The sequence below is a fragment of the Moschus berezovskii genome, chromosome 26 (assembly GCF_049115385.1).
Source record: "Moschus berezovskii isolate FMDL1 chromosome 26, NW_MosBer_1.0, whole genome shotgun sequence".
In the NCBI taxonomy this organism is placed as follows: domain Eukaryota; kingdom Metazoa; phylum Chordata; class Mammalia; order Artiodactyla; family Moschidae; genus Moschus; species Moschus berezovskii.
Genome location: NC_142485.1, coordinates 8,595,952 through 8,614,381, shown reverse-complemented (window position 1 = coordinate 8,614,381; position 18,430 = coordinate 8,595,952). Strand labels below are relative to the sequence as shown.

General features: G+C 44.9%; 1 protein-coding gene across 2 annotated transcripts in view; it reads right to left on the bottom strand.

Moving 5' to 3' along the window:
* Window positions 1–5,156: 5,156 nt before the first annotated feature.
* KAT6A (lysine acetyltransferase 6A) overlaps window positions 5,157–18,430 on the bottom strand; it is a 101,586-nt gene continuing 88,312 nt past the window's right edge. For both annotated transcript variants that reach the window (XM_055416651.2, XM_055416652.2), the window contains exons 13-17: window positions 17,718–17,949; window positions 16,785–17,019; window positions 14,732–15,367; window positions 11,790–12,102; window positions 5,157–9,782 (exon numbers count right to left, since the gene is read on the bottom strand). In XM_055416651.2, the coding sequence (XP_055272626.2) occupies window positions 7,138–9,782; window positions 11,790–12,102; window positions 14,732–15,367; window positions 16,785–17,019; window positions 17,718–17,949 (4,061 nt within the window). In that variant the 3' untranslated portion in view covers window positions 5,157–7,137. The remainder of the gene's footprint in view (window positions 9,783–11,789; window positions 12,103–14,731; window positions 15,368–16,784; window positions 17,020–17,717; window positions 17,950–18,430) is intronic.

Below are 18,430 nucleotides of genomic sequence, written 5' to 3'. Positions count from 1 at the left end.
TAAGAAAAAATTGCAAACACATTGCTACTAAAGAGTCAAACGGATCACTGAAGAAATCAAAGAGGGAATTAAAGAAAAATACCTGACAAATGAAAACAAAAACACAACAAAGTCTATGGGACACAGCAAAAGCAGTTTTAAAAGGGAAGTTTATAGCAATACGATCCTACCTCAGGAAACAAGAAAAATCTCAAATAAACAGCCTAATCCTACAACTAAAGCAACTAGAGGAAGAAGAACAAGCAGAATTCAAAGTTAGAAGAAGGAAAGAAATCATAAAGGCGAGGAAATAAATCAAAGAGAGACAGAAAATAATCAATGGAAAGAAAAGCTTGTTTTTTGAAAAGATAAACCAAATTGATAAAGCTTTAGCCAGACTTATCAAGAGAAAAAATGAGAGGATCCAAGTCAATAAAGTCAGAAATGAAAAAGAAATCACAAACACCACAGAGATACAAAGGATCATAGGAGACTCTGAGCAGGTCAGTCAGTCAGTCAATCAGTCAGTCAGTCCAGTCGCTCAGTCGTGTCCGCCTCTCCGCAACCCCATGAATCACAGCACGCCAGGCCTCCCTGTCCATCGCCAACTCCCGGAGTTCACTCAAACTCGTGTCCATCGAGTCAGTGATGCCATCCAGCCATGTCATTCTCTGTCGTCCCCATCTCCTCCCACCCCCAATCCCTCCTAGCAAAATACTAGCAAACCAAACCCACAATACATTAAAAGGCTCATACACCATGTTTCCATGTCTGCAAGTCCATCAATGTGATACACCACATAGACAAATTGAAGAATAAAAGCTATACAATCATTTCAATAATTGCAGTAAAAGCCTTTGGTAAAATTTAATATCCATTTATGATTGAAACTCTCCAGAAAGTAGGTGTAGAGGGAACACACTTCAACATAAAGGCTATATGTAACAAACCCACAGCTAACATCATTCTCAACAGCGAAAAGCTGAAAGCATTCCCTCTCAGATCAGGGACAATAAAAGGGTGCCCACTCACCACTTTTATTCAACATAGTGTTGAAAGTCCTAGCTACAGCAAGCAGACAAGAAAAAGTAATAAAAGGAATCTAAATTGGAAAAGAAGTCAAACTTTCACTGTTTGCAAATGACATGAAAACCCTAAAGACGCCACCAGAAAACTACTAATATGAGAGTTCATCAGTGAATTCAGAAAGGCTACAGGATAAAAAATATATAGAAATCTGTTCCATTTCTGTACACGAACAAGAAACTATCAGAAAGATAAACCAAGGAAACGAGCCCATTCACAATCACACCAAAAGAGAATAAAATACCTTGGAGCCCCAAAGAAATAACAAGACAGGCTGCCATCTGTTTGGCTTTGTTTTCCTTCGTGACTCTAATGGAGTTTGCTTCTCGGCCTTCCGTGGTGGCTCTTCCAATGTTTCATACTCTTCAGTTTCAGATTCAAGACTTTCCTTCCATCAAGGACAAAACAGATACGCAACAAGCAGCAAAGGTTTACTGTAGTCAGTATCTTGTAAAAAACCTCTAATGGAAAATAATTTAAAAAATAATATATGGACGTATGCATAACTGGATCATCCTGCTATGCACCTGGAACATTGTAAGGGAACTATACATCACTACATATATTAAGAAAAAAAAACTTTTGGGGATGCCAAGCTAGGGGTTCTAGTCAATTCTAGTTTGTTTTTTTTTTTCCCTTAAATCAGAGCTGGACAACCTTTTTATTTTCATTGTGTAATTATTCCATTTTTGCAAGAGGTCCTTGACTCTAGCAAAGCCTTTGTCACTGTCTCCTAGTCAACATACAACTGCTCTCCCTTTCTCTGGAAAACTATCAAAGTCAGTCCTTTTGACATAATTGACTACAGCTGCTTTTTCTACTTTCTTTTAAAAAGAAAATGAAATCACCCAATGTTATTAAACGGAACACATCAATTAAACACTTAGAGCTTGCCTGTACACGAGACAGAGCCTCGGTCCTAGCAAAGAGGTTTTGTGTACAAATGTTTTTCTTTACTTTGCTCACAAGAGACTTTGACCTTAGGATAACAGCTGAAGGGCTTTAAATGACATTTTCAAAAATAGAAGATTCTGAGGCTCAAAAATCTCTTTAAGGCCAATGTAAATAACTTGAAAGGTGATCTGAATGGCTGGTCTCGAGGCATTAACCGGATGTAAGTTTTCTGACGCATATTCATAGAAACCACAGGGAGTCCCAGCTGTAGTTCTCTGGTGTAGGCAGAGCCGATGCGTTTCTCAGTTCACCTGCTTGCCTTTGCTTGCTCTTTGTGCGTGCATAGACTAAAAATGGTTAAAAATGAACACGTCACCTAGAGAACGTTTTAACTTTTTTTATGTCGTTTAAATGAGGCTCTCAGAAATATCTGTTAGTATAGAGTTAAATGTTAGAACTTTTTTTCTTGCTAACAAGAATGTATCTCCCAGTCTCAAAAAGTTTATTATTCACAACAGCTGCAGGAGAACAATTCCCTATGTCTTTCTCCTGTTTCAAAAGAGTTCAGAAAGTCAAAGCCCACCATACTCCATGGCTTCCCTTATTTCAGGCAAAAAATTACAACTGCCACCTTTCTGAGGTTTCTGTGTAATCTGTATACCAATCTTTAGGCTCCTTATTGATGTAGCAAGGAATCACAGTTAAGCCCAATTTGTAGCTGTCACTCTGCAAAGCAAATCCATGGATCTTGGCTGAGTTAGGTAACCACACTGACTCACGTAACAAACCCAACCTGCCCCTTAACAGAAATTTATTAACAGATGAGCCGGGTTTTGTTCGGGGGATTTTTGGCTTTTAACTGGATGACCATGCTCAGTAATTACAGACATTTGACGATATAAATGTCACTCTGCTGGGTCTTGGTTTCATACACAGAATGTGTCGTTTGAATTTTTAGATGTAAGTTTCATGAAGAGTATGGCGCTCCCTCCCATCGCCACCACTTGTCTAACTCTGTTTACTCTGCCAAGCCGACGACAGGGCCAACACAACACTATGCTTTCCCATCGTCACCTTTATGAAACATCAAGAGGAAGGACAGAAAACACCGCACCCAGCACAGGGTGTCCCAGGGACATCCTAAAACAGTAATTCTCACCTGAAGGGCTGGAGCTGTCACCCCGACCCCTGACGTTCAGTGAGTACACGTGGTTGTCCCCACAGTACAGAGGGGTCAGTCCACCTGGGATGCTCAGAGAGACTCACGGGAATAGGGCTCCTGGAAACCTAGGAAGGGAAGGCGCAGCAGCAGATTCTATAGTCACAGACCAAGGCGCTCAGCCACACACAGGCATCGAGGTCCTTTCCTCCCCCACCCACCTGCTGAGAGTGAAAAGGCCAGATGGCCCTCCTCACCTGATCACTTGGGAGTTGGCTACACATGGAATTAGTCCAATTTTACACATAATACGTAGTGAGGGTTGCTCACACTTAAAATAAGCCTATTTGGTCACATTATCTTCTTGGTAGAAAAATCAGAATGGTTGCATGTTGAAGTCACTTAAAGCAGGGAGTTTGCAGTAGCAAAGGCAGTATATGTTTTTGAGACAATTCACTGCTAACTGCGTAGTGGAGTGACAACCTTGGGTCCAAGTTGTGACTACTGAAGCAAGCACATAAGGGGGGAAAAAAACACATATATTTTTCTGGAGATGACATGGCCTAAAACCCCAATGGCACAAAGTTTAGAACAAATGTCTGCTATGAACATGATTCACGTTAACTTCCTGAACTCCTAACTCAGCAGCAAAAGGCATCAGATCAAGTCAGGAGGGCATGAAAAACTGCATCTGCCGCACCTCCCTACCCCAAACAGCTGTCAGTTTCCCAAAGCCAAATCTGATTCTGGAATCTGCCTTATACCCAAAATTCTTAAGATGACAGGCGAGAACAGTGACTCAGAAAACAAAAAAAATGATTGATGTTTACAACCCGGATTTCTGGCAACCTTCCTAGATTACACAATCAGGTCACCTGAGATGAGGAAAAAAACACTGCTTTGTTCCAAGTCTGGGAGCTACTTGTTACTGCAACTGTATTTCTTTTTTTTTTTTTTTTGGTTGGATGAATTACAATCCCTTTTAAAGTTTTTCAAATGGGTCCTCCCCCCCAAAAAAAAACCCTAAAGTGAGGTTATAATACCATTTTCTCTGGAAAAGGAAAAACTATCTATATTCTTGGAAATGAAACATTATTTGAATCAAAACTAAAATTTCAAAGCAAAGGTCATACATTTATACTTGCTAGCTGAAGAGGAGTGTGAAAAGGCTAATATTCCTGAGTTTGTGTGTAGAAAAAGAATCGGAGAATTTGAAGCACTTGGGAGAAAAATTCCACTTGCAAGACAGACATCCAAAATGGCTCAACATAATTTATTTTTTTTTTTAATGTTAAAATGTACAGAGTTCTTTTGAAAGTACTTGCTAGAAAGGGGGAAAAAAAAGTGATATTACATACAGGAGGGGAAGGAGACCGGCTGGCCCAGGAGCGCGTGACATGGAGAAGTACGAAGGCATCTAGGCACCCCTTCCCCGTAGCTTACAAGTCACCATGAACAAAGTACAAAGAGGTTACAAAACAGGAAAAGCAAATATAAACAGACAGGAATAGACTTAGCTTCATTTGTACATGCGGCTTTTAGAGGCATCTGGAGCTCTATTCACACACTCTAGAGATCTCTTTAAAGAGAATTTTTATCTTTCTTAAAATAGTTTTTAATATTCTACAACAAAGATAAAAAATTTTAAAGATGGAATGAAATGAAAAAGCTCTTATTTTAAAAGGCATCAAAGTCACTAACAGTGAGTTTTTTAAATTTCTTTTTTTAGAAGATTACCCAAGTTATCTTGCTAAAAATACATTTTTTTTTTAAACAGAAGTGAAAAAATGACAGGTACCAATATTACTGTGTTGGATAATTTCTTTTATAATATAGAAAAGAACATTTTCTCTACAATAGTTCTAAAGTCACAAAAAGGCTTGTGGAAAAAGGGAGCTGCCCGATTGAAAATTGTTTTTGTTTTTTTTTTAAAAAAGAAACAAAACCAAACACAACCGCAAACCAACAGAAACTGAATTCACGGCCCTCGTTTCAACAGCTTCTCCTTCTGCCCTGACCCACCCTCCTCCCAAGACACCTCCCTCCCCACCCACCCTGTCCCCACCCCAACCAGGAAGCAATGACAGCGCTGAAGAGTCGGCAGAGGGCAGCACAGGGCACGTTCTACACACAGGACTGGGGGCTGGAACGGTATATACAGAGACTGGGTCCTACTCAGCCTTGCGCATGCTCAGAATGGTCAGACAGCGGTTAAGAGGTGGAATTCCGCCTTGTTCTACCTAACACGTTTAATTGAGAAAGTCAATTAAAGTGTATATATATATATATTAAAAAAACCCAACAAACCTGTGCATTTGAAAAAATTTAATGCCTAATTTGTTACTTCAAAAATTTATCTATATAAAATGTACAAATAAGGGAGAGAATTTAATGCTTACAGGTATTTCTTTAAGCAGTACTTCCCCCTTTTGGATATTTGACTGCACATACCAAGTGGTATAATAGTGTCCATCTTCCAATGATGGAACATATATACGTATATATATATATATATATACACACATATATATATACTTATATATATATATGTTTTTTTACTTATCCCTGGGGCAAGTGACAAGAAGAGAATGGGCAAACTGGCTGCACAAGAGAAAAGAGAATGAAGTTGGAAGGAACATAGGAGCCTGCTAAAACCCTGCTGTCGAGATCTGCCCGACTATGCTGGTGGTTGGTCGATCCCTCTTCTCCTCAGCCTCTCCCGGGGGAGGGACCGCGCATCCCGATTCACAGGGGAAGGGACTCAGGATTTCAAAAGACTAAGGAAAACTAGAGGTATGTTATCACTGAAGTAGCTATAAGACTCACGCCACAGTCTCCCTCACAACACGCTATCTGCGTCATCTCTTCCAACACGAAGTAAACAGTGTCAAAGGTTAGTAAAGTATTTCTCAAGTTACTGACCTGTAGAGTCATCCTCCAACCCTTTAGATGAGGATGTCGGAGGTTCATCGCCAAATCACCCGGGACTGCTGTTCAGTTTAATCAGTCAGGAAGGCTTGAGAATCGAGACCCTTAAAGAGTTTCAAGGTAAGTACTAAAATCAAGAGGCTGTGTGGAATTATGTGCGTATGGCTGATTTACCAGGTGGTAAAAAAAAAACAAGAGGTTACGTTCCTCTTTTGATTGTTAACTGACCATCTATTCCTCCAAGGCTGCATCAGGATTGCAAACAGCTTTCCTCTGAGATTCTGCTGTTAATTGAGACTTACAGTATTTTTGTGTCTCTGAGTGCTGAGTGGGAGTAGTTTTTAAAAAATTATATTACACTTGATCTAAGAAAAACAAACATTTCGATGAAGTCCATCTATAAAGAAACATTCTTGGGGAAAGGTTTCGAGAGGTGTGTGTGCGCGCGCGTGTGTGTATGTGTAGGGAGTGGAGGGGATTTTAGGAGGAGAAGCATTTTCCTGCCTCGCTTTATTAATAATAATAATAATAATATTAACAATAATAATCAGTTTAAGGAGCCTGGGTTGTTCTCCATGTCCCCGAAGTGCCTCCTGCTGGAATGAAGTAGGGGATGAAAGGCTGGGTGTGGAGGAAAAGGGTCTGGCTGACCCCCGAGATGCGTATGTAACATTTAAAAAGGACGACACTGGGAGCTGCAAACACTTGAGGAGAACATACATTTCAAAATAAAATAAAGACAATTCACTTTTACACAAATTCTGTCCATGTGGCGTGTAAAGAAAGTAAGGCTCTTTTTAATTATGAAAAGATTTCTGTGCATGTTTCCCCGATCCCCAAATCCGTGTTCAGATGAGTTCTGCTGTAAAATGTTCAAGATCGTGAAGAAAAACAAAACAAAGAACAAAACGAAGCCCCCAAAAAAGAGAGAAGACCAGGTTTTCCAAAAAATAAAATAAACCAAAGAAAAATGCCTCTAAATCTACAGCAATAGTTTAACTGGAAAAAAGGTCCATTTTTCTCTGGTTTGTCAGTATAAAAGGTCCCTTTATTTATATATATTTAGGTTCTGAACTGCAAGTCCACCTTGCTCATCTTCTCATGTAAGGTCCGTTGAGCGACTGCTTGGGCACGCCCGCCGCGTTCATGTAGCTGTGATGGGAAGGGCCCGTGTACATCACGTTTCCGTGCGGGCTCGGCTGCATAGGCTGCTGGGGGTAGGCCTGGCCCCCCATCACCCCCATCTGCATCTGCATAGGATACTGTGCTGTCTGGTTCATGTAGGCCGGGTTACTGTGGTAACTGCTGTTCATCATGGGCTGGGTCATTCGATAGCTGTTCATGGCGTTCAGGGTGTTCATATTCATGGAATTGACATTATAGGCAGGGGTGGGCATCAAGTTAACCCCCATGTTCATGCCACGCTGCACGGCCAAGGCACGCGGGCCGGCCTGCATGGCGACCGCGGGCGGGCTACGGCCGTACAGCTGCTGCTGGTGAGCCGCCGCGGAGGGCAGGGGCGCCGACTTGGAGCGGATGGAGATGTGCCCCTTGACCGGCATCTGCCCTTGCAGCCTCTGAGTGTGGGGAATGCCAATGTTGGTGGCAGACATGCTGCACTGCAGCAGAGGGGACGTGAGGTTCATGGTGGTGGAGGCCAAGTTCGGGGGCGGCGTCATGGTGGCTTGTGCTTGAGGGGTCCCCGCTAAGGGATGCGATGGAGCCAGCTGAGCCAGTCCCGTGTTGGACAGAGAAACACTGGTTGCATAGGAAGTCACAGCAGGAGAATGGCTATAAGGCATGGCATGGGGGTCCATAATGGTGTTGGTCAGCTGCTGCAACTTGGCCAGACTGAAGGTGGCCGACGGCTGGGAGTAGCTGCCGGCCCCGAAGTCCCCGGGGATCCGCTCGTAGATGCTGATGTTTCCCGCGCTGCCGGACTCAGGGATCTCCATGATCATGGGCGCCGGAGTGAAGCTGTTGTTCATGCTGCACTGCGACAGCGGGGGCTGCTGCTGGGGCGGGGGCGGGGGCTGCGGCTGCTGGGGAGGCGGCGGGGGTGGGGGCGGCGGCTGGGCCGGCGGCGGGGGCGGGGCTGGCGGCTGAGGCTGTGGCGGTGGAGGCTGCTGCGACGGCTGGGGCTGCGGTGGCTGCTGCGTGCTGGGAGGCCTCTCGACGGCGCAGCTCTGCGGGGACTTGATGCCGCAGTTGGCGGCAGGCGGGACGTTGCTCTGAGGCATCAGGCTGCAGCCGCCGCCCATGCCGGCCATCTGCTGGGTGACCACGCAGCTGTTCTGGGTGAGGCTGCTGGAGGACGACAGGCCGTAGGAGCAGCTGCTCTGCGAGGAGTTGTTACCACAGATGCTGCCGCCCATGGTGGAGTCGTAGCTGCTGGGGTTCTCGTAGTTCTCCGTGGTGCTCTCGATGCTGCCCAGGTCGCTGAAGCCGCTGTCCACCACCTGCTGGGAGTGGTCGGATACGGAAGGCACGTCCATCATGGGGCTGGTCTCCATGTTCTGCATAGACGGGGCGGACAGGGATCCTTGCTCCGGGCTGATCTGGGTGTAGCCCCCTTCGAGGGCGGGCACGCTGGGGCTGCTGACCGAGCGCACCGACTGGCTGGGGTGGGACTGGACGGAGGACAGCGGGCTGTTGTGCTCCGAGGCGTGGCAGTCCTCCACCAGGGCCAGCGGCGGGTCCTCGTCGGCCTGCGTGTAGCTCTGCAGCGTCTGGCAGGCGGCCAGCGTCTCCTCGCAGTCCTGGTAGGCGCCCTCGTGCTCGCCGCGCTCCTCCTGCGTCAGCGACTGCACGGCCTGCACCGTCTCCAGGTCCAGCTCGCTGTGCGGGATCTCCTCCTCCTCCTTCAGCTCCAGCAGCTCTTCCTTCGAGCGCGAGTCCTCCTCGCGGTCGTCCTCAGAGCCGGGCATGTGCTCCGACACCACAGACGCGTCGTGGGAAGTCTGCTCCTCCTCGGAATCCGGCTCCGTCTCCTCCTTGTCTTTCGGGTTCTCCCCGCCGCCCTGCACGTTAGGATCTAAAAAAGCCTCCCGGCCGCCAGGCTCCTCCTTGACGCCCTCCCGCGCCGGCGGCTCCCCCGGCTCCTCCTCCTTCTTGGCGGGCTCCAGGTGGCCGTCGTCCTCGTCGTCCGCGTCGTGGTCTTCGCTCTGGTTGGTCTCCGCGGCCGTGTCCTCCTCCTCCTCGGGCTCCCGCCTGGCCAGCTCCTGCGGCGCCTCCTCCGACGGCCGCGGCTCTGCGGGCGCGCAGGGCTTCTCCTCCTCCTCGCCGGCCTCGGGCTCCTTGGCTTCGGCCTCGGGGCTGCTGGCGTCAGCGGGAGAGGCCGCCCTGACCTCACTGCTGGTGGTGTCCTCCTCCCCTTCCTCCGCCTCCTCCGCTTCCAGGGGCAGCTCCTCCTCTTCCTTCCGTTCCTCTGTTAAAGGCAAGTCTTCTTTTGGTTCAACAGCTTCTTCGCTCTCTTCCATTTTGGATTTACGTCCCGCTTTCGGAAGGGGGATGATGGGCTCAATGACGCACTCTTGAGCAGACACTGGCACCATCTCCCGACTCAGCCTAAAGCCCGGCTTGCGACCAGGTCTCTTCTTCCAGTGGACAGGTTTGCGGCTCTTGCCCTTGGGCCATCCCTTCTTCTTCTTCGTGGGCGTGGATGTATCTGGCTCAAGTGGAGCATCCTTCACATCACATTTTCTCAAGAGAGACACTGGCTTTAGGACAGGAGTGTCTGCACAGGAAGGATAAAAATAAAATAAATTACAGGCTCTTGCATTTTCTAGTGCCTTTTTCTGAGCCCACATGTACAACAGAAATGATTTTATTATCACCCCAAACTCCTGACTATCTTCATTTTTAAGTTAAGAATCTAAAGGAGAAACCTATTTCATGATATCCTCTGAAGCCACACAGTAAACTGGCAGAGGAGGAAAAGAGTTCTGGTCCACCCACTAGGTTCAAGTGCATCATCAAAGCCAACTGCACATCTTTGGGAAGTTACCCTAAGACTCAGTATCATCATTTAAAAAATGGAGATAATATTTATAAGGACACAAATACTAGTAGTTCTCACAGCTACTTTAGACAAGCTGTCTTTACCATGTAAGTTACATATCAGCTCACTTATCCCTCCCCCACCATTTATATTATTGCTTTGGTTTTCTTAGTTTTGACAAAATCATTACTTCAGGTAATATCATGAACCAACTACTCCAGGCCATGTCTGAGCAATCCTACAGGAACACTTCCCAGCCAGTGTTGTGTTTGTGTAAAAAGAGCTGCAAGGCATGTATTCCTGGACAAATACTGACCTGAAGCAAACGGTTTACTAGAAATAAATTTGCTATTAGCATCACTTTCTCACCATCACTTTTTCTAAAAACTAAAATATCCACAGCATAAAATTTACGATTTTAACATTTTTAGGTGTACAGTTTGGTGCAACATTAAGTACATCACATTTCCCATTAATTTTTAAAAAGAAGACCAGCAAGGTAGGAATAGGAATTTTTTTAGGGGGTGGGGGGTAGAACAGGTGGGACTAAAAAGGTACAGTTACCAGTAGTAACCTGAAAATAAACAAAGGAAATGGCTACATTAGAGAAAATTCTGTTCAACAGGAACTTAGAGGATACTATTTTCATCTATGATGATATAAGACAGAATTTTACAAAAGTGCCACATTCTTTACAAAATAAATTTTTAGTTTCCTAGTTACATATCTCAAAATATAACACAATAAAATTCTGGAAAATCATGCACAATAAAGCAAAAAACTTAAGTCATCACTACATTAAAAGTATTGATTATACAAAAATACGAGACTGAAGAAAATGCAAGTTGTCTACTAGATTTGAAATTGGGTGCATTTATTTTTAAAAGCCCAACTAGTCAGTACATAAAAGCTATAGGTTTATTCACCAAACGTGGACGCGATTTCTTCAAATTCGCCCAGCAAAGCAAAGCAGCTCAGTGTGACCCCAGCAAGAAGGCCGCACAGCACAAGGCAGGAAATGTGGGCAACGATGTGAACTACGGGTTTGGGACCCAAGTCATATATGAGCCCCTTCTTTTCATCTTTAAAGAGGAAACAACCAGTCTAATCACCGGATTTTTAGCTATGCCATAAAATTTAACTTATTTTGAGGTATTGTTACACTTTCAATTAGAAATTTACTACTCATTGAATAAGACATATTACAGATATGATTCAGGAATAGATTTGAAGCAAGTCCAATTTACATGAGTCTGACCTTATTCGAGAGCCACTTCTAAGCACTTAGTCATTTAACTATATTTACTGAGTGCCTATTTTAAGCACTCAGCATACACAATTAGCAGAACAGGCCAGGTCTATAAACTGCACACTCCAGTAAAGGGTTATTAATTATCTTCTTCACACTAACTCTCATCTACCCATTAACTAAAGATACACGTAATGGCCGAGAAAGGACTAGGCAAAAAGAACAATTTCCGAACCGCAAGATTACTATCAGCAGAGGCAAAAACAGGTGCTATGGGGGAACTGGGAAAACACACTCTGACAAAAGGACAGAGAACTAAGGTGGAAGGTGAGTATGAGCACACTCCATACAGCTCTTTGGAGGCTGCAAGTCATCCTGCACTTGCTCGGCGGGTCATCTGCCCTTCACCCTCTCTGCTGGAGGTTTTGCAGCTACCACTGCTGTAGCTTTCAAAACCAGGAAACTACAACCAGCAACCGCTCCGTGAAACATACCATCAGCATCATCTGACTCTTCGTCATCGTCTTCATCTTTAGACTTCCTCTTGGAATCGGACCGACACCTGGGAATGTCCGGGGAGGCCAAGCGATGGAAGTACCCTCGAGGGAAGAGTTCGCTCTCATCCTCTTCCTCCTCCTCCTCGTCCATCTCGAACGTGGGCTCTAATCTCGGCATCGGCCTCTCGCAGTCAGAGTCCTCAAAAGGCTCGTCTAAGACCTCCGTGGTCTCGGAGATGGTCTCCGTGACCACACTGCTGTTGTGGTGTTTGCGCTTTCGGACTCTCCTTCTTCGGTGAAGAATCGGCTTCTATTTAAGAGAGAAAGAAGCATTTTATTTATGGTAATGGAGACCATCATTTCCATTAATAACATCATTAATAGTTTTTAAACCTGACAGAATTAGCACGTATCAAATGAGTATGCTATTTGCCAAAAGACATTTTGAACATTATTTCAAAATACCATAGTTAAGATACTATATATGCATAAAGTGTCATAGATACAAAAAGGATCACTGAAAACAACTTTGTAAAAGAACAGAGTAAAGAGTGGATGTTGTCATTCCCCTACTGACGGTCCGGTTACATTTAGTACCCTAGGGAGCAGCTTGTTTCAGTACTGAGATGACACAAAGGCTAGTCTCTTCTCTTTTCCTCAAAAGAGAAAAAAAGAAATAAAACACTGTACATCTCACAGCTCCACTGTGCCTGTCAGCAGAACCACCAGGAAGGCCGTATACCGTTGTCATGCGCTATCCACAGAGAGTTACTTACAGTGGAGCATGGGAATGCGGAGTCGGTATAGATCTCCTTGGTGTTAGCGAGCATTTCAGAAATAAAACAAAGCTGGTGTTGGGACATGGCACGTTAGGCATATTTCTGTACTAGGGTTGATCTAACATCTTAAATGACACAATAGATATCACAAAATGATATCATATATTACCAAAGCTGATCTAATTCAATCCCCTCATTCTACAGAGGTCAGAAAGGTTATAGGACTTGCTTTAAGGTCACATCGAGTCAGTAAAGAAATGGCTATAAAATCATTTGCGACTCCTAGTCAAGTGAATTTTTTCAAAACTTTACAAGTCCGGTACATGTACTCACTGCCTGTTATAATATTCTCTTTTTACACAGGAAAATAGCATAGTTTTATTTCGTAAAAAGGCAACATAAGCCTAGGATGGCAAAGACATATTCTTCAGTCACGTAATGAACAGCAGGTTAATCAATTTTTCTCCACTTCAAACTTACTAGTCTTTCTAGTTGAGAACACAGTTTTTCAAATGAGGTTAAACATGGCCCTGCTCTGAGGAGAAATGGTTGATCCAAGGACTGGGGCATGAAAGTAAGTATCTATGAGGCCACATGGATATGTCAAGAAACAGGAAAAAATGGGTAACTCTTCCAAACAGAATTCCAAGTAATTAACACAGATACTCTGCTCTTAGGGAGCACAGTATAACTTCCTGCATCTTAGGTATGGGCTACAGGCAGTAACTACCCTCCAAAGAGTACAGTATAGAAAGGGGTCTGAAAAAGGCAGTAACTCAAGCATGAAGAAACCGGACAAACGCGACACCTGGCAGTCAGGCGACCTGGGCTGACATCAACATCAAAAATGAGAAGCCACCCGGACAGCAAATGCCCTTGTATCCGGTCCTGGTACAGCCTGATGGCAGATACCCTTCTATGATGTGATGAGAATGGCACTTTACCTCTGGGGCCTTCACCCCATTTTAACACCATAAGGGGCATTCTACAGAATATCTAGCAAGTACTCCTCAAAATCTGACAAGGTCATCCAAGACAAGGAGTCTGAGAAACTGTCACCAACAACCAGGGAGCCTAAAAAGACATGACAACTAAACGCAGTGTATGTGGTGTGCTGGGTGGTATCCTGGGGAAACCGGGGGAAATCTGAACAAAACAGGGGCTCCAGTTAATGATGTATTTGTGCTGGTTCACTATTTGTGACCAATGTGCCGCATCACGGGAAAAGGTCAGTAATAGGGGAGACGGGGTGTGGGGACTATAGGAACTCTTCATACTTTCTTTGCAATAAATCTGTAAATCTAAAACTGCTCCTAAAATGGAAAGCTTTTTTCTTTGATAAATAGCCCTATCTTTTTTTTTTTTTCCCCAAGGCTCTGCTAAGGAGAAGAATGATTTTATTGCTCTGGGTGAAAGCTGCCACCTCTCTAGTCCAGGGTGGCTCATCTAGAGAACTGACACACTTCACCCTGGCTGGTCTGCAGCAATGTTTAAAGTTCACACCACAGTTTGGGAGATCTCTGGTATACAGTTTAACAGAATCTCTGACTACCACCTCACAGCATTCAGTAATAATCTGGATATCATTCAAACTTTGAAAGATGATGAAATAATAGTTTAGCAAATACTTTGAAAACAAAGTTCAGTGAAACCACAGAGGGTTGAAGAGGAGAGAGAGACCCAGGCAGGACACAGCGCCATGCAGGGCGAGGGGACAGGCTTCACTCTGAGTCTTGGGGCACTGGCACACCCACTCTCCATGCAACTATGGAGTGTGTGCCTCTCCTATTCTAATAGAAACATTTCTAACCCGTGCTTTCGGCCTCGTGATTGCGGAATGTCAGCTCCCCGACCAGGGTTTGAACCCACGGTGGAAACTCAATGTCCTAACCACTGAACACCAGGGAAGTCCCTGGGGGATTTTTTGAATCCCTAAGAAGTCATAATTTGAAATCAAGCCAGCAAGCTGAAAACGGCCTGTCAGCCCTTAGACAAGTGTATGACTTCCAGGTGAACACGCATGAGCCAGAGGAGCTGAGTGCACGTCACACACGCTCACTGGGAAGATCACAGGCTCGGAGACACCGGGTACGCTGCTGAAAGGCTAACACACTGTGGACTCCCGCCCGATCTCAGCGCGCCGGGGTGGGGCGGCCCCACCTTGCGCTTCAGCGCGGGCTTGGTGAGCACCGGGGGCGAGCTGGACCGGGGGCTCTCGGGCTCGCCGTCCTCCTCGCTGCTCTCGCTGCAGCCCCGCGGCGCCGGGCGGTCCCCGTCAGCGTAGCGGCCTTCGCAGAAGCGAGCCTCGCTGTAGCGACGGGGCAGCCGGTCGTGGGCATCGGGCAGCCCGCACTTCAGGGGCACTTCAGGGCTCTTCTTCGGCGGGCCTCGCCAGAGCTCGAGCCCCTCGCCGGGTCTCCTCTTGGGCCCGTCTGGCTTCCCGTCCTGGCTCGGCTGCTCCGGGGAGGCTGCTGATGGCTCCTCGCTCTCCATGTACTGCTCTTGGGCAGGTTCTGACTTTTCCTCACAGTCTCCGTACTGCTCCTGGGGGGCTGACGTCTCCTCCAAGAGCAGTTTCGAGTCCTTATCACCAAAGCATTCCTGGGCTTTTCTGTTCTTCCTTCCCCAGCGGCCTCGCCGAGACGGCTGACTATTGGCGGGAAGACTGTCACGGGGAAGGACCTGTTTGCTCAAACGAGTGGTACTGGCTGGTGTCCTAACTTCTGGTTTCTTTTCACTTTCTACGGAAGTGTAAGAATCCTGTTCTTTGTTCTCGCGAGATGCAGACTTCCCCACCTGATTTTAGAAAATAAAACCATGCTGGTTAATTTTCAGTCTTATTTGGTTACATCTCCTATTCTGGACTTTTAAATGCTGGGGTAAGAAAACAGCTTCAAAGATGACATTATTTAATACTTAACATAAATATCTCTTGTGTGACAGGCACTGTTTTAAAAGCTGTATGGGTAAAATCCACACCAATTATGTGAAATATTATTATTATATCCCCATTTTACAGGTGAGGTAACTGAGGCACAGAACATCTGTCCAGGCCATGCAATAACAAGGGAAGAAGCTGGGACGTAAACCCAGACAGTCTGATCCCAGAGCCGGGACTCTCAGCCACTATGAAAACAATAAACACAGTGACTATTATTTTCCTTATAATCTGCTGCTGCTGCTGCTAAGTCACTTCAGTTGTGTCCGACTCTGTGTGACCCCATAGACGGAAGCCCACCAGGCTCCCCCGTCCCTGGGATTCTCCAGGCAAGAACACTGGAGTGGGTTGCCATTTCCTTCTCCAATGTGTGAAAGTAGAAAGTGAAAAGTGAAAGTGAAGTCGCTCAGTCGTGTCCGACCCTTAGAGACCCCACGGACTGCAGCCTACCAGGCTCCTCCATCCATGGGATTTTCTAGGCAATAGTACTGGAGTGGCTTGCCATTGCCTTCTCCGTCCTTATATTCTAGTAAATGTTAAATGAGACAGTTCATGAAACTTATCAGAAATTTATAAACAGAGAGGAGACAAACTCTGGGGCATGGGCAAGAGAAAGAGGATGCTCAAAAAATGAAAGAAAATTTCTGGAATGATTTTGACTTATTTTATTCTGAATAGTTAATTTTACTCGGAAAATTACACTAAACAGGGGGCACTGAAACTATTTCTATCAAAAGAGAATACAGAGTTTTAAAGAATGAAAGCACTGCTTTAAAAAAAAACACCAGAGAAAAGTATGCATCACATGAAGAAAAATGTTGAAAATGATGTAGCACCTTCACTAACCCTTTAACGGCTAAAGACACTGAATTGTTTAGTGCTCTATTAGAAAATATGCACTGTTTACATTATTTCCTTAATGTTTTAAGGAAAATGAGTCTTTATTTTAAATAACGGTCAGACTTAAATTTAATTCAGATTCCTCAATTTCTATACAGCTTCAAACTTTGCTGCTTATAGGCACTCTGATAAATACTCATAACTAATACACTATAACAAATTTGAAGGTTTCCTAATGATACAAGGCTTCAAAATATACAAATAAGTAAACAAAACCCAGTCTTCATGAAATTTCCATCACTGAAATAAACTTGGAAATTCTCATGTGAGTTTATAGTACTGGTTTCAGATCCCATTATATGTACATCACAAATACGCCTGAAAACCAACACGCGCTCTTTTGTTACCAACACCAGGGACCACCCGTGCCCTTACACTTGGCTCCAATTCTGCGTCCTGGCTCTGAGGCGCTTCAGGCTCTCCCTCCTCCTCCTCCTCCTCCTCCTCCTCCTCTTCCGCCTCCTCCTCCTCCTCCTCCGAGACAACAGAATTGGAGACTATGACGGGAGTCCAGCGCAGACACTCAGGATCTACATCTACAGGCCGCAGATTCAGCTGAAGCTTCGCCATGTGATCCTGGATAAGCTTTTCCCGGCGGATAATGACAAATCTGAAACCAGAGAAAAGTTCATAGCAACCAACGACGCACCGGGAATGCCAAACAATGAATGTGGGGCTGCACTCCAAGAGCTTCACTCTCCTGGAAATGAGAACAGCTTCAAAAAAGCCTGCCTGTTAAGACACCACCGAGATGGCTCAGAAACACGAAGCTGGATGCAGACTTCACACTCAACCAGAGCGAGGGAAGCGCCTGTTTCAGTCACTTCCTATCTTACACTTCCCACCTCTGAAACTTCTGATATTCTCTTGCATTCTTTTATTCTCTATCGTTCGGGCCCAAACGCCTCCTTTCTTTGTGACCTTTTCTCCATCACACTAGACAGGTAAGCTGTCTTTCTTCTGACCTGTAGCTCATTCTGTGTCATCTGTATGGAAATTAATCAGAGGTGTATTTTAGTTGATACTATTTCTGCAGCTGTTACTTGTATTGTGAGGGTGCTCCCAATAAATAACAAATTCAGTAGCTTAGGTCCGAAAGTTAGACAGAAGACCAGAAAAAAAGTTTTTTTTTTTTTTTTTAAAAAAATGACCACTAGTATAAAATATATAAAGGAAAATGATGTCTCAGGATCACCAAGTACACCACTTACGTCAGTTCATGCACTTTAACTGATCATTTGGCTGCCCGATCCAAACACCTCTACCTAATCACCTTTCAAAGGTTATACAAAGGGATGTAATACTCACTGGTCACTCCGGAAGTCCAGCATTCGCAGGTGGTGGAGTGTGGAAGTAATGTCTTGAGGGCAGATTCCAGTCAACTTACTCAACTTCTTAATGCTGATTTGCTTGTCATTTTGGTGATAAAGGCACTCCAATATTACACTTTTCCAGTAAGCCATGTAGGAAAGGCGACCTAGATCGGATAACGGTTTCTCTGGAGACCCTGCTTGGCCTTCACGCTTTGATAACAAATAACCTAAAGAAACCCCCAAACCACAAATATGTCAGCGAGCCTAAAAGATGGCAGTTTACAAAAATAACAAGCCCTTCTTCCATAATCAATCCAAGTATTATAGGCTATAATTTCAGAGGCTAATTCCTTCAAGAACAAAATTACACAACTACTTGAAAACAAATTTGCAAGAAGATTACACAATTTACATACTCTGGACATCGAATTAGTATCACTTTGTCTATAGTTAATATAAATCACATTGTTAGAATATTCAAACTGGTGAAAATCAGGACTTCATATTAACAGGCTGCACAGATAAGAGGCAAGAAGGCTTTTTGCCTCAATGTATGATGGGGGGAACCATCCTTGCATGTTTTACTTGGGCCACTAGATGGCAACAGAACTATTTGTTTGCACAATGTAAGATTGCCTTCACTTTTCACACAATCCTATTAAGACTGTGGGCTTCCCTGGTGGCTCAGAGGTAACGCGTCTGCCTTCA